The sequence below is a fragment of the Neofelis nebulosa genome, chromosome 14, assembly GCF_028018385.1.
Source record: "Neofelis nebulosa isolate mNeoNeb1 chromosome 14, mNeoNeb1.pri, whole genome shotgun sequence".
Classification (NCBI taxonomy): Eukaryota; Metazoa; Chordata; class Mammalia; order Carnivora; family Felidae; genus Neofelis; species Neofelis nebulosa.
In genome coordinates, this window is record NC_080795.1 from 18,873,370 (window position 1) to 18,890,515 (window position 17,146).

Sequence of the window (17,146 nt, forward strand, 5' to 3'; positions counted from 1 at the left end):
GTCCATTACCTGCCTATATATGACATTAGTTGGGTAGGGGGGTGGAGTGGGTGTTCAAAAGGTTGAGATTTCAAATGCAAATTTTAATAAGATCTAATTAAAAAGAAAAAAATTGAAACGTGCAGATTTAGACTTAATTCAACCATCAGATCCTAAAACAGTTTCGAACTAAAATAACATTATACATATAATAATGTACCATATAGAATTAATATTTAAAATATTTATGTGTGTTAGGGGCTCCTGGGTGGCTCAGTTGGTTAAGCGTCCGACTTCGGCTCAGGTCATGATCTCACAGTCTGTGGGTTTGAGCCCCTCATCGGGCTCTGTGCTGATAGCTCAGAGCCTGGAGCCTGCTTCCGATTCTGTGTCTCCCTCTCTCTCTGCCCCTCCCCTGCTCATGCTCTGTCTCTCTTGGTCGCAAAAATAAATAAAAACATTAAAAAATTAAAAAAATATATTTATGGGTGTTGAGTAAAAAATATATCTGATTGACACCACCTCCATAATGGAGTATAATGTCCTGCATATTTACTGATTTAACAAAAGGACTATATAATGAGAAAGCTAGATTTTAGAAATGGATTTGTTTCTCGATAACTTTCTCCTGAGGTTAAGTGGAACAAAAGTAGTACTTACCTGTTCGGGTAATGAAATAAAATGTAACTTAATCCCAAGGAAGTAATTAAGTAAAGTAATTTTGGGGCAGAATGCCATACTGTCTGTATACTCTGGGACCCAGAGCAAGGATTCTTAATTTGGAGTCAGTGAAACCCATGGGTGGATAAACAAAATATTATGTAATGTTATGTTAAATTTGGTGTTTGTGTGTACATATGTGCTTTTCTGTTTGTTTTTTGACCAAGGGATCCCATAGCTTTCATTAAATGAAATGATCTTTTATTAAAATAATTTCTACTATTAGCTGATTACTATTCTAGTTTTAATAATGACTCTGTGATGAGCTACCTCCTCACTCATGATTTTGCTTGGACATTAAAATAAATAGTGTTTTGAGACAGTCGTCGTTAGTATTCATTTTCCAGCTCGTTAATTTTGATAATGTTATATATAGTACACAGTTGTCTTATTATTAGTTATAATAGCCCTAAATTCCATTTGTCTTTACATGTTTGCATCCAGTAATTGCTTAATGATCTATGTTCTGCAGTTTTTCAAAATTTTTTAAAAGAACGTTATCTTCCTATGTATATTTTTAAAATTAGTGTATTTGAATTGGTACCAGTAACGAAATTGTAATTAACAAGGAAACAGCTATTAATGCAGGGGACTGTCTCAATATATAGTATATTCATGAAGTTAAAGACTGTAGTTGATAATAAACTATATTAAGAGGACATCTATTAGTTTCATAACCAGAAAAATAAAGCCAATAAAAAGATGCAATATGCATATATAGCATCAAAAATGTATGCTATAAAAATGTGATAGAAATGGTAATGATAGTAGTAGTAATAACATATAAACATATAAAATATTATGATGCAAATAGATCAAAGTAATCATAAATGTGAAAATATTAGGTAACACATCTTTTGGGTGGATCATTAAGGGTTCAGTCAGGAAAACAGAAGCCACTCTATGTATCTGGGTCTTACAGGGTTTATGTGATGGTGAGTTAGAAGGGGGGGCACAGAGGCCAGGGAAATGCTGCTGAAGGTTGTGCGGCTTTCACCAAAGGCAGGAGGTGGTGACCCTGAAGATCTCTGCCTGGAACACAGAAGCAGGTGGCTCTCAAATGCTCGCCTGGAAGCTGCTGCAGTTCTCCAGTATCTTTGGGAGCTTCCAGAGTGATCCCAGTCTGCAGTGGTTTCTACAAACTTGCTGGGAAACTTCTGTGAATCTCTCATCTGCCCCACATATGCTTGCATTTAACTCTGGAGAATAATTTCTTCGGCTTCTCTCTCCTATTTCCCAAGTCTCCTATGAATTCCTCACACTAGGAAACTTTAACCCAGATCATATAAAGGAGATTCTGGGAGACAGTTTCCAGCCTATCAGTGTAGGCTACATATATCCCAAGCACTTTATGAATGCTTTGCAATCATTTTATTTAATCCTCTTGGCAACTCTATGATCTAGGTAGTATGTATTATCATTTACAATTAGTAGATGAAGTATTGAATGTTAAAGTGATGGTCTTACCCAAAGTCAAACAGCTAATAAGTAGAAGATGACTTAAAGTGTACATCTGATTTCAAAGCTTTGGTGTGTAATCATTACCTTATCCTGTGTCTTTTGCATTTCATTTACATTAGTAATATTATTGATATTAGTTAAGTATGAATGAAATCCTCCATTGGTGACAGTTAATACATTCTGTTTGTAACTTGAATGCTTCAAATTTAACTAAGCCTGTGAGTGCAAATAGATCACATCAAAATTAATACCTATATTTTATTAATCCCCAGGTCCTTAGACTAAAATTTACATAAATGTTTTTGTTCCAGGGCAGGAGTGCTATTACCACTTCCATTGTTATTTCAATTTTTATGTGCCCACAACCAACATTTCCCAGGGATCCTTGGCTAAAGGAAGACTTGAAAATCTCTGAAGCAGCAAATTAGGAGGACGCCCCACACTATAGGCCGGATTCCTGGGTGAAAAGGGGGCAGGCAAGGCCATTAGTAGAAGAGGCGAAGGCATGCCCTCTCCAAATCTTTTCCAAGTTCAGGGCAGCCATTGAGCTGTCGGCCTGAGCTCTAAAGAGGGCTTTCGTCATTGAGCTGGAAGTCGGGGCCCGGTGCATTGTCCTCAGAGCTGGGGAGCAACTCCACGGTGTGGTTCCAGCATCCCCATAGGGTCTGAGGGTGGAGGCTCGCGGTATGTTTGTTGGGCGGGGCAGGAGGGGTAGGTTTCTGGCAAGGGGCGAGGCTCCGGAGACACAGGGATATCCTGACACCCTGCAGCCAGCTCTGGGGCTACAGGACAGGGTGGTGGTGGTGAGGCGTCTTCAGGGTGTGCCCTGATTTCCAGCCTTCCAGGAAACTTGCATCCCGGGACAGGTTTGGGGTGCCTCCCCCCAAAAAGCGGTGTCGGTGGCTCTCCTTGGGGCAGATGCGAAGATGATTGCATCCCCAGGCAGTAAAGGCGTCAAGTTACCCAGGGACTCTGCCCCCTAGGAGCTCGCACGCGGTTAGGGCTCCCGGGTCGGTGGGTGGGTACGCCCTCGACGCCAGCTCGTCGGAAGGTGCGCGCTGGGGTGTGTCTGGATCTGCGCCTGCGCTGGGCCTCCATAGAGGTAGAGCGCGAAGCTTCGAGGGGGCGCAGTGTGCCTGTGCCTGCCTGCCTTGTAGGAGCTCGCGCTGCAGGCTCTCTTGGCCGCCACCCAGCACGGCTCACGGTGGCCAATATAGTGCGGACAGCCAGGCGCAGCATCTCCATCTCGGTCAGGTTCAAGCACCCAGGGAATTTCATGTCACAGCTGATGGTAAGAATTGTAGCTAAGCCCCCATCCCCCCGTACCCCCGCTGGAAGCACAGAACATTTCCTCCTCGTGTTCAGCCTCCTTACCTGACACCGATTGCTGTTCTGGAATCGCTTCTTCCTTGTGTGAATAATCCTTGTGTGAATAATCCTTGTGAAACTTTTCTGCAGTCGGGTTTCTATCTCCAGCCTGACATCAGGTGCACGACTCCTTCCTCTTTTCTTAAATCTGTGTGCCCCTCTGTTCTCTTTGTATATAAATCTTGGGTGGAGGAGATCATGGTGGTGGAGATCAACCTTTTTGTTGCCAGAGCATCTTTGCAAATACAAGGATTTAAATTTTCAGGTCTGAGAAGAGAGGTTTCTATCCAGTTCAAGTGCTCAAAATTATTCTTGTTCTTTGTTGGTGGATACATGGATTGAGTGGGAGGATAATTCCTTTTATAAATACAATAATCTAAAGCTAGGCTATTGTCCAGCCAAGGTACTCAACATACCCTATTGCAAACATTAACTATTTTCATTTTGTTTATGACTAAATTTATCCTGTGTCTTTACTATATATTCATTAATGGAATACAAGGATATCCAAAATTAGTTACGAGACTAGTGATATTTTTAAAATTTAACAATAATTACTTGGCTTATTAAGACTGTATGACCCATCTTCTAAAGACAATATAGGAACACTTTATTTTATTTTAAAAGTAGGAAAATAGACACAGAAACTTTCCATCTAAGTTGAAAGGTAAAAAGGAGTGCATGAGATCTTCAGAGGTTTCAGGTTAGAAATTACTGTGGCTTTAAAGCTTTATTATCTGACCTGATTTTGCTTTATCTGAGTGCCCAGGCCTTCTGTGACAAGAGTAATCCAGTTGGTTCTTCTATTTCTTTTTCATTATTTGTAATGTATGATGTATTTAAATAGAATATGATACATCTATAGAGGCAGAACTCAAAATATTTTAAATTACATTCCACTGATGTATAATTGGGGCTTAAATGAACCGTGCATTGCTTTAACCACAGTATAGGAATGACCTCTTTAGTTATAATTAATAATTGAGATCTTAAATAAAAGAAATAAAGAAGACCTGTGCCAACTGGTTGCTTGCTTACTTTTTCAGCATATAAAAAGAATCACAGTTGTCTGTTAAATATTTTGCTACATAGTATTTTTGTGGTAGAAATCCTTTGCTCTTTTTAGCTCCAACTCTATGTTCAATCTGCACGTTTTTGAGATACCGTGAATTATTTTATCCATGTCTCTGAGATCACCTTGGAATCTTGTCATCTACAAGGTCCATTTAGCCTCTACTCGGGTAAATCAGTGTGTTCCTAGATTGTTGGCAATGTGAACAAATATCCCAGAGATATCATGACAGCAGTTTCTTGTATAAGAAATTTGAAGAGTGTTTTCTGCTGGGCTAAGAAATCTATGCATGCTTTAATTGTTGTTAATTAGGACAAAAAGAGACTTTAATTACTATTATGTACCTGGGGTCAGTAAAGTAAGAATTCATTTTTTCATTTATTCATTCAGTACCGGCTATGAGCTCTGTAGAGTTCTAGGCTCTAGGGAAAGAGTAGAGATCTCTCTACTCTCATGCTTTCAGTTCTGCGGTAGAGGATGAGCAGAGGCAGGCACAAAAAGATGAACAAATATTAAATGAGATGATTCTGGAGAGTGCTAAATGATAGGAAGAAAATAGGATAATGAAGTCATAAAGACTTATGAAGTTGGGTTAGGGTAAGCTTCTCTTAAGAAGATATCATTAGAGACAAATGATGACAAGCCAGGCACCTGAACATCTGAGAGAAGAGCATTCAAGGCAGAAGAAATAGGCCACTAACAAAAAAAGACAATGGGATGGGGAATTTCCAGTATCCCTTCTGTTAGTACTCCTGATATCTGATTTTCTGGCCCACTCATAAGACATTGTTTCTCACAGAATCTAAACTGAAAATAACAATTGACAGACTAGAATTCTGGGCTAAAACTAGCAAGGTGAAACGTGACTGATGTGAATGTACAATGGTGCATACAAATTCACAAACCTAGTTACACAGCACAAAAGATATCCACGTGGCTTGGCAGCTGTTCTTATGAGAACAGTTTAATTGACCACAAATTGGAGCTTGCTCTTTGCTGTTCCTGACTAGAAAAAAAAACAATGTATAGATATCACCCTTCGGCAGCTTTCTGCCCAATTTAAGGCATCATTATAGCTACCCCAAAATGGAACAGTCTGCTTCAGCAAGTAGAGAAATCTCCATTGCTTAACTCACTAAAAAAAAGAAGAATGATTACCCATCAGGGCTTTGGGAAAAAGTAAATATTGTTTGGAGACTAGTTTAAGACATTTTTTGGTCTCTGTGAGTCAGTGGCTTGTTAACTTGCTTCTAATGTTCATTCCAACGAAATTTTTTTTTTCATTTTGGGATATGGTTAAGGAAAAAATAACGTTTGTATATAAGGTATATGGTGAAGTCTACCAAAAGTTTAGTTTGTAATGCATTTCTCAAAATAGTAATCTGAAGTTTAAAATTCTTGGGCTATAATTTAAAAAATTGCTTTTTTTATTATGTTTCTTTATTTTTGAGAGGCAGAATGCGAGCAGGGGAAGGGAAGAGAGAGAGGGGGACACAGAATCAGAAGCAGGCTCCAGGCTCTGAGCTGTCAGCAGAGAGCCCGACGCGGGGCTCGAAGTAACAAACCAGGAGATCATGACCTGAGCCAAAGTCGGACGCTCAACCAACTGAGCCACCCAGGAGCCCCTTGGGCTAGAAGTTTTAAAAGAATTTAGATCACAGTTGTAGTATTTCTTTGGCCAAGTAGAATAAGAAAAATAAATGTAAGTAAATATTTCTTGGCTTTGTGTGTGTTAGCTGTGTAACATAGTTTACTCTTCTGTACTTCACTTTCCTCACAAGGAGGACAATAGCTTGTACCTGCCTGAAAAGATTATCATTAGGATTAAATCATTTGGTGTATATAAAGTAGGTAGAGCAGTGCTAGCAGTAGTAAGTACTATGTAAGTGTTCACAATTATTATTAGATACACATATATGCTGTATTTTGCTTTCAGGAATTAATGACCAAATTAATAACTGAGACACCTGACCAGCCAATCCCATTTCTCATTGACCATCTTCAGTCTAAACAAGGAAACCGTGGACAGCTTCAAAGAACTTTATCTGGATCTGCAGCTCTCTGGGCAGAAAGTGAAATAGCAGGTAAGTAAAAAAATATATATTTTACAGTTGGTTTTGTTACATTTAATTAAAAAATGTACAATAATCGTTCTGATTATAAGATAAATGTAAATGGTTACTAAGGGTTTCATGTATTCATTTGTAACTTAACCCATATGCTAAAGTTTCACTCATGTATGGAATTTAAGAGACAAAATTAATGAACAAATGAAAAAAGACAAAAAAGAGTCTTAAATGCAGAGAACACACTAGTGGTTGCCAGAGGGGAGGTGCGGGGGAGGGGTGAAAAAGATAAAAAGGATCAAGAGTACATTTATCTTGATGACCACTAAGTAATGTATAGAATTGTTGAATCATTATATTGTACACCTGAAACTACTACAACCCTGTATGTTAATAATACTTAAATAAAAAAAAATTTAATTTTCCATAAGATACTCTTGAATTTGAACATATTGTTATATATTATGCTATGTATCATGCTTCAAGATATGAGAATCTGTATATTCCATTTTAATAGAAGATTCAGATTTGCACAAAAAGGTTTCATTCCATATTAATTCAAACTAACTTTTTTTTCTTTTCATAAAGAATTTGAATTCAGTGCTTATAGCTTATCTGTAGAAAGGTAAACAAAGATTTTTACGAAGTTACCTTTCACTTTGTCCAAACTAATGATTATTCTCTATTTCCCGTGGCGCCCATTGTTATGTAGTAAGTTCACCCTTACGTGGATTCATTTACTCCGGTCGTTGGGGAACCAACCTTACCAAGTCTGCAATAGCCTCATCTCCCCAATAAGCACTGACTGAGAGAACTGGGTAGATTTGACTTTGATCTTCGCTTATAGAATGTGTCCGACACTTTTTTTCTTCTACGTACTGGCTTGTTGGTTTGCCATTTACTTATGAAACCAAATCCCCTATGCCTGTTGCATCAGTAGGCAACTCCTTGCCTAATTCCCATGGAAATCTGTTTGATATGACTCCACATGTTTTCCTGGAATGACATCTTCTTCACTTCTCTCATCCTTTTCATGCTCTATGAGATCCCATGAAAGGATTTTGGTCTTCTTTGGCTATATTCTCCTACCGGTGCCTTCTTGAGACCATGTTTCAAAGCCACACTCAAGTGGGTAGGGAATAGGGTATCCTCTGAAAAATGTAGAGCTCTCTGGTATCAGTTATCCATACAGAAGTATCTGCATTATATAGGAAACTAGGATATGAACTTTTGGCATATAAAAGAGAGAATCTTGCTTTTTCCTGGCCTCACTTTCTTGGGTTTAGATTTTAAGTAGCATGGGTATATAGGCATGAACTTTGATTTGTAGGTGCAGAGTTGGCACTCATCATGCAAAGGCAGACCATATGAAACTTACGAGCCCAGTGAGGTCGTATGAGCCCGCATTTATAAATTGTAGTATCTGGAGAGATAGTAGTATGTTAAACTCTGCGGTTTTAATCATCACACATTTAGGAACTCATACTTTCCGTGGATCAGAAGTCCATACCTGGAGCAACTAGATCCTCTGTCTAACCTCACAAGGCTGGAAATTAAGACATTGGCCTGGTTGCATTCTCATCTGGAGGTTGAAATAAGAAGGATCTGGCTTCCAAATTCATTCAGACTGTTGGCAGCATTAATTTACTTGTGGCTGTATGACTGAGGTTTCCGTTTTCTTGCTGCATTTTAGCCCGGGGTTGCTCTCAACTCATAGATGCAATTCACGGTTCTTTGCCATGTGGCTTTCACATCATGGAAGCTGACTTCCTTAAAATCAGCAAGGGACTTTCTCTTATTCAAGTCTACTGAGCATATATAATATAGCATAATCATAGCATTGACATCCTATCATCTTTACCATATTCTGTTGGTTTGAAGCAAGTCAGAGGTCCTATCTACTACACTTAAGGGGAGAGAATTATATAGGGCATAATGTCAGGGGCAAAGATAATGGGAGTCATCTTAGAACTCTGACCAGCACAAGTACTGCTTGGAGAGGGTGAAGGAGGGGAGGAGATTTTTTTAACCCCCAATGTACTGACTTGGGTAATGTCATATGTGCGTATTTCACAAAGCAAGATGGGAACAGAGGAGTAAATTTATGAAGGACAATAATAAGTCCACTTCCTATTGATCACTTTGAGTTTCCCATGGGGCATTCTAGTAGGTATTTCCAGCAAGCAGTTAGATATGAGTCTAAAACTCTGGGGACAGGTCAAGGCAGGACTTACAGAGTGGCATTCAGTATGATGCAAGTTATGATAACCAATGGAAGAAACTGTGGTCAAATTTGTAGGTAAAGTAAGAGATGGACTGGGGGAAGCAAGTGTGGGATTACATCTGATGCCTAAAATTTTGTCTTTTTATTAAGAAGTGAGATTGTTTGATGGAAGTATTACTCAGCAATCAAAAAGAATGAAATCTTGCCATTGGCAACTACATGGATGGAACTAGAGGGTATTACGCTAAGCGAAATTAGAGAAAGACAAATATCATATGACTTCACTCATATGAGGACTTTAAGATACAAAACAGATGAACATAAGGGAAGGGAAGCAAAAATAATATAAGAACAGGGAGGGGGACAAAACATAAGAGACTCTTAAATATGGAGAAAAAACAGAGGGTTACTGGCGGGGTTTTGGGAGGGGGGATGGGCTAAATGGGTAAGGGGCATTAAGAAATCTACTCCTAAAATCATTGTTGCACTATATGGTAACTAACTTGGATGTAAATTTAAAAAAATTATAATAATTTAAAAAATTTAAAAAAAAAGAAGTGAGATTGTTTGCTGAGGACAATAGGATTGGGTATTGGATAGGGGAGATTAGAGTGAGTGATGCCAATTGTGTAAAATCACCAAGGAAAAGGAAACAAGAATTGACAAAAGGAAAAAAAAAGATTATGAGGCAGTTCTGGGGCCTCTCTGAAGTTGAAGACATGAGTTAAACATAGAAACCATTAGCACGGTTGTGCTATTTCTCCAACAGTGCCCAGAAGTAGTGGGAAGCAAACAGGGCAGACAGTTGGAGGGACTGATTGAGAATTGTGGTTGTGGCACGGCAAGGGCGGAGGGCGAAATAACAGTTTAGCACAGCAATTGAGGACATTTGGGAACAATTTATGCAAGTGATTGAAGCACAAGGTCTGGTATGAGAAGGTAGTGAGCAAAGATAGGAAAAGAATTAGACAAAAAAAGCAGATCAGAGAGCTAAAGACCTTTAGAAGGCTGGTGCAGTGTAGGTGCAGTGAAAATATGAGAGATGTAGGACAGGGGATTGTGATATTTGAGATAAAAAAAACAGGTGGAATGAGTCCCGATGATGAGAATGTCCTGTTGGTAGCTTTAGTTTTGGGGTGTCTTAGTTATTAGGGAAGTGAAGCTTTTTAGAGTTAGGGAGGACAAGGAAGTATGGGACTTCATGCATGATTTATCTGAGGATTAAGAAGATGAAGCCAGAGTTTCATTCAAGTTGTTGAAAAGTTTAGGGAGACTGTGCCAAGGTCTTAAGTCGGGCTGTGGAGTAATCGGGAACAGAAAGATGGTAACAATGAAGAGTACTGACTGAATAGCGTAAGTAGGCAGCATATACTGCAAAAGAGAAGGGACTTCCCACTTAACATTGTTGGGCCAGGAGAACCCAATCTTTGGTGGGTACCACATGGGACAACGAGCCCTCCATTCCAGGAAGCTGCAGAGGAGGGAGTGCTCTTGGGGAAAGAGTGAGGTGTGTCTTCAGACATGAGGATAGAGAAATGTTTGTTTACCATGGAATGTATGCCCCAGAAGGTGAAAAGGAAAAATTTTAGAGAGAAAGAGTATGACAGGAGGGAGAAGTAAAGCATAGGATAATTCTTGGATATGAATATAAGTGGTGACGTTATAATTTAGGTGACAATAAGTAATGCCAGTTTACATCTTAACTGCAGTTTTGAATTGTTTTCTTCTGGTGCATCTTCAAATTAGCAAGAAAATATGTTAATATTCAAGGTATATTGGTATAATACCTTTTGAAAATATCGGAAGTTGTCCTTTTATTGCCTTTAAATGTATCTAGCAATGTGGGACACAGCATCATCTAAAAGTCTGTCATTTAGTATTGTTGAGGAGAAACTTGAAACCTGCCTTATTTTTATTTCTTTTTCGATATTCTAATTATTTTTCTTAAATACTTATGGTTTTTTTTCTTTATTTGTGATATTAACAAGTTTTCCTGGGTCTATATCTAGATGATTATCTTGTTAAAAATTTTTTTCTTATATTCAGTGACTCTTTTTAATCAGCAAATCTAAGTCTTCAGCCTAAAACTATTTTCCTTTTGTGTACTTAGATATTGCTTCTGTTATATTTGTTTTTTATTTTTTCTTCAGGAAAATCAACTATGTGTAAATTGAGTTTGCTTTACTGTTCTTCATTCCTCCCATTTCATTTCACATTATATTTGCCTTTTTTTATTGACCGACTTCTAGGGAAATTTGGCAAAGTGTGCTCTCTGTGTCACTGACTCAATTTTCTGCAGTATCAGTTTTCTCTTTCTGGCTTTGAAAACAAATTTAAATGGTGGTATTGCATTTTGGTTTATTGTCAGAATTTCCTTATCTTCTTTATCCATTTCTGTCTGAGGTTATATTTTATTGTAGGTTGGTTGGTTAACCTATCGCCTCTCACATTTCTTTTTGTTTCATACAATCCATTTTCTTTTATTTTTATTGAGAAGGCAAATTAATCACATTCTAAAATTTTAAGGTTTTTTCATAGTAAATCTTTTCTAAGATTTCTTTTTTGGAGGTATCGCAATTCTGGATTTTATTTATTTTTTAAAAGTATAATTTATTATCAAGTTAGCTAATATACAGTGTATACACTGTGCTCTTGGCTTCAGGAGTAGATTCCCATGATTCATTGTTTACATAAACACCCAGTGCTCATCCTAGCAAGTGCCCACCTCAGTGCCCATCACCCATTTTCCCCTCTCCCCCACTCTCCCGCCCCCCCAAAGTTTGTTCTCTGTATTTAAGAGTTTCTTATGGCTTGCCTCCCTCCCTGTTTGAAACTGTTTTTTCCCCCTTCCCCTATCATCTGTTAAGTTTCTCAAGTTCCACATATGAATGAAAATATATGAGATCTGTCTTTCTCTGACTGACTTACTTCAATTAGCATAATTCCCTCCAGTTCCATCCACATTGTTGCAAATGGCAGGGTTTCATTCTTTCTCATTGACAAGTAGTATTCCATTGTATATATAAATGATATCTCTTTTATCCTTTCATTAGTTGATGGACATTTGGGCTCTTTCCATAATTTGGCTGTTGACAGTGCTACTGTAAACATTGGGGTACGTGTGCCCCTAAGAAGAGGTACTCCTGTACCCTTTGGATAAATTCCTAGTAATGCTATTGCTGGGTCATAGGGTAATTGTATTTTTAATTTTTTGAGGAACCTCCACACTGTTTTCCAGAGCAGCTGCACCAGTTTGTTTTCCTACCAAAAGTGCAAGAGGGTTCCTTTTCTCCACATCCTTGCCAACATATGTGGTTTCCTGAGTTGTCAATTTTAGCCACTCTTGACCAGTGTGAGGTGGTATCTCAGTGTGGTTTTGATTTGTATTTCCCTGATGATGAGTGATGTTGAGCATCTTTTCATGTGTCTGTTGGCCATCTGGATGTCTTCTTTGGAAAAGTGTCTATTTATGTCTTCTGCCCATGTCTTCACTGGATTCTTTGTTTTTCAGGTGTGGAGTTTGGTAAGATCTCTATAGATTTTGGATACTAACCCTTTATCTGATATGTCATTTGCAAATATCTTTTCCCATTCTGTCAGTTGCCTTTTAGTTTTGCTGATTGTTTCCTTCGCTGTGCAGACACTTTTTATCTTGGTGAGGTCCCAATGGTTCATTTTTGCTTTTATTTCCCTTGCCTTTGGAGATGTGTCAAGTAAGAAGTTGCTGTGGCTGAGGTCAAAGAGGTTGTTGCCTGTGGTCTTCTCTAGGGTTTTGACAGTTTCCCATCTCACATTTAACTCTTTCATCCATTTTGAATTTATTTTTGTGTATAGTGTAGGAAAGTGGTCCAGTTTCATTCTTTTTAATGTTGCTGTCCAGTTCTCCCAGCACCATTTGCTAAAGAGACTGTCATTGTTCCATTGAATACTCTTTCCTGCTTTGTCAAAGATTAGTTGGCCATACATTTTTGGGTCCAATTCTAGGTTCTCTCTCTATCTTATTCCATTGGTCTATGTGTCTTTCTGTGCCAATACCATACTGTCTTGATGATTACAGCTTTGTAGTAGGGGCTAAAGTCTGAGATTATTATGCCTCCTGCTTTGGTTCTCTTTTTTCAACATTAGTTTGACTATTCAGGGTCTTTTGTGGTTCCATACAGATTTTAGGATTGTTTGTTCTGGCTTTGAGAAGAATGCCGGTACCATTTTGATTGGGATTGCATTGAAAGTGTAAGTTGCTTTGGGTAGTATTGACATTTTAACAATATTTGTTCTTTCAATCCGTGAGCATGGAATATTTTTCCATTCCTTTGTGTCTTCTTTAATTTCTTTCATAAGTTTTTTATACTTTTCAGCATACATATCTTTTACATCTTTGGTTAGGTTTATTCCTAGGTATTTTATGGTTCTTAGTGTAGTTGTAAATGGGATCAATTTCTTGATTTCTCTTTCTGTTCCTTCATTATTGGTGTGTAGAGATGCAACTGATTTATGTACATTAATTTTGTATTCTGAGACTTTGTTGAATTCATGTATTAGTTCTAGCAGCTTTTTCGTGGAGTCTTTCAGATTTTCCATGGAGAGTATCATGTTGTCTGTGAAAAAGTGAAAGTTTAACTTTTTCTTTGCCTATTTGGATGCCTTTCATTTCATTTTGTTGTCTGATTGCTGATGCTAGGATTTCCAACACTATGTTACACAACAGTGGTGAGAGTGGACATCCCTGTCGTGTTCCTGATCTCAGGGGGCAAGCTCTCAGTTTTTCCCCATTGAGGATGATATTAGCTGTGGGCTTTTCATATATGGCTTTTATGATGTTGAGGTATGTTCCTTCTATCCCAACTTTCTTGAGGGTTTTTATTAAAGAAGGATGCTGTGTTTTGTCAAATGCTTTGTTTTTATCTATTGACAGGATCATATGGTTCTTATCCTTCTATTAATGTTGTGTATCCAATTGATTGATTTGTGAATGTTGAACCAGCCCTGCAGCCCGGGAATGAATCCCACTTGATCATGGTGAATAATTCTTTTAATATACTGTTGAATTCAATTTGCTAGTATCTTGTTGAGAATTTTTGCATCCATGTTCATCAGGGATATTGGTCTGTAATTCTCCTTTTTAGTGAGGTCTCTGATTTGGGAATCAAGGGAATGCTGGCTTCATAGAGTGAGTCCAGGGGTGCCTGGGTGGCTCAGTTGGTTAAGCACCTGACTTCAACTCAGGTCATGATCTCATGGTCTGAGGTCAAGCTCTGCTTTGGGCTCTGTGCTAATAGCTCAGAGCCTGGAGCCTACTTCTGATTCTGTGTCTCCCTCTCTTTCTGCCCCTTCCCTGCTCTCTCTCTGTCTCTCTCTCAAACATAAATAAACATAAAAAAAAAAGAATGATTTTGGAAGCTTTCCTTCCATTTCTATCTTGTTGGAACAGCTTGAGAAGGATAGGCATTAACTCTGCTTTAAACGTCTGGTAGAACTACCTGGTAAGCCATCTGGTCCTGGACTCTTATTTGTTGGGAGACTTTTGATAACTGATTCAATTGCTTCGCTGGTTATGGGTCTGTTCAAATTTTCTATTTCTTCCCGCTTGAGTTTTTGTATTGTGTGGGTGTCTAGGAATTTGTCCATTTCTTCCAGGTTGTCCAGTTTGTTGACATATAATTTTTCATAGTATTCTCTAATAATTGTATTCCTGTGGTATTGATTGTGATCTCTCCTCTTTCCATTGGTGGTTTTATCTATTTGGGTTCTCTTTCTTTTCTCTTTGAGAAGGTTGGCAAGGGGTTTAGCACCCTCGTTTATTTTTTCAAAAAACCAACTCTTAGATTCATTGATCTGTTTTGGTTTTTTTTTGAATTCTATATTGTTTATTTCTGCTCTAATCTTTATTATTTATCTTCTGTTGGCTTTGGGGTTTCTTTGCTGTTCTGCTTCTAGTTCCTTTAGGTATGTGGTTAAATTTTATATTTGGGATTTTTCTTGTTTCTTGAGATAGGCTGGATAATAATGTATTTTCCTCTTAGGACTGCCTTTGCTGCATCTCAGAGGGCTTGGACTGTCATGTTTTCATTTTCATTTGTTTCCATATATATTTTTAATTTCTTCTTTAATTTCCTGGTTGACCCATTCATTCTTTTTAGTAAGATGTCCTTTAACTTCCATGCATTTGGAGGTTTTCCAAAATTTTTCTTGTGGTTGATTTCACATTTCATAGCATTGTGATTTGAAAATATGCATGGTATGATCTCACTTCTTTTGTATTTATTGAAGGCTGTTTTGTGACCCAGTATGTGATATCTTGGAGAATGTTCCATCTGCACTCGAGAAGAATGTGTATTCTGCTGCTTTTGGATGAGAAGTTCTGAATATATCTGTCAAGTCCATCTGGTCCAGTGTATCATTCAGGGCCCTTGTTTATTTATTGATTTTATGCCTAGATGATCTGTCCAATGTTGTAAGTGAAGTATTAAAGTCCCCTGCAATTACTGTATTCTTATCAGTAGGACTGCTTATATTTGTAATTAATTGATTTGGGTTTGTTCAAGTTGGGGGCATAAACATTTACAATTATTAGCTCTTTTTGATTGATAGACCCCATAATTATGATATAATACCCTTCTTCATCTCTCATTACAACCTTTAGCTTAAAATCTAGTTTGTCTGAAAAAAGTATGGCTACTCCAGCTTTCTTTTGACTCCCAGTAGCATGATAGATGGTTTTCCATCCCCTCACCTTCAGTCCTTAGGTCTAAAATGAGTCTCTTGTAGAGAGCATATAGATGGATCTTGTTTTGTTTTTTATCCATTCTGATACCCCGTGTCTTTTGATTGGGGCATTTAGCCCATTTGCATTCAGAGTTATTGATAAATATGGATTTAGTGTCATTGTGTTATCTGTAGGTTTTATGCTTGTGGTGATGTCTCTGGCCCTTTGTAGTCTTTTCAGCATTCCACTCACAGAGTCCCCCTTAGGATCTCTTGCAGGGGTGGTTTAGTGGTCATGAACTCCTTCAGTTTTTGTTTGTCTGGGAAAGCCTTTATCTCTCCTTCTATTCTGAGTGAGAGCCTTGCTGGATAAAGGATTTTTGCTGCATATTTTTCCTATTCAGTGCATTGAGTATTTCCTGCCATTCCCTTTTGGCCTGACAAGTTTCAGTGGACAGGTCTTCTACTACCCTTATGTGTCTACCCTTGTAGGTTAAGTCCTGTTTGTCCCTAGCAGCTTTCAGAATTCTCTCTTTATCTTTGTATTTTTCCAGGTTCACTATGATATGCCATGGTGAAGACCTCTTCTTGTTAAATCTGAAAGGAGTTCTCTGTGCCTCCTGGGTTTGGATGTCTGGTTCCTTCCCCAGATTGGGGAAATTTTCAGCTGTAATTTGTTCAATTAGTTCATTTCAAACCTTCTGCCCCTTTCTCTCTCTTCTTCTTCTTCTTCTGGAACTCCTATGATACAGGTATTATTAAATTTCATTGAATCACTTAGTTCTCTAATTCTCCCTTCGTGGTCTAGTATTTTCTTATCTTTTTCTTGGCTTCATCATTTTCCATAATTTTATCTTCTATTTCACTTATTCTCACTTCTGCTTCCTCCATCCTTGCTGCCACTGCATCATTTATTTTGCACCTCATTTACAACATTTCTTAATTTGTTGTGACTATTTCATAGTTCCTTAATCTCTGCAGCAATAGATTCTCTGCTATCTTCTATGCTTTTTTCAAGCCCAGCTATTAATCTTGTGGCTATTATTCTAAATTCTTGATCAGATATATTGTTTATATCTGTTTTGAACAATTCTCTAGCTGTCATTTCTTTCTGGAATTTCTTTTGAGGAGAATTCTTCCATTTTGTCATTTTGGCTAGTTTTCTGTCTCTTATATGTTTTAATAGCTTGTTATGTGTCCTGCACCTGTGAGTACTACTGTGAGCATTAAAAAGGGGTTATACCCTCTCCAGGGCCTGGCCCTTCAGGAGGTGTTTTTGGAGTGTGTTGTATGCTGTCTGTTGTTGTGACTCTGGTTGCTTTATCTCCCCAGTCATAGTGGTGGTTTGGACCTTCTACGAGGTGTGATTTGATTTGTTCATTGAAGTAACTCTGGAAGAAATTTTAAAAAGGGGGATGGTGGTGGAAGAAGCCTTATCCCATAGAAAGAAAGAAATGACAGGGGCAGGAAAAAAAAAAAAAGGATAAATGATCAGGCAGAGAATCAGAGAAACTATACAGCTTAATCCAGAGAGAGAGAGAGAGAGAGAGAGAG

The 17,146-nt window shown here is 38.1% G+C and overlaps 1 protein-coding gene across 1 annotated transcript in view; it reads left to right on the forward strand.

Moving 5' to 3' along the window:
• Positions 1 to 17,146, forward strand: part of C14H8orf34 (chromosome 14 C8orf34 homolog) — a 407,132-nt gene that overhangs the window by 74,456 nt on the left and 315,530 nt on the right. Inside the window, 1 exon segment of the mRNA XM_058699771.1 lies at positions 6,537 to 6,684. Within this exon segment, the coding sequence (XP_058555754.1) occupies positions 6,537 to 6,684 (148 nt within the window).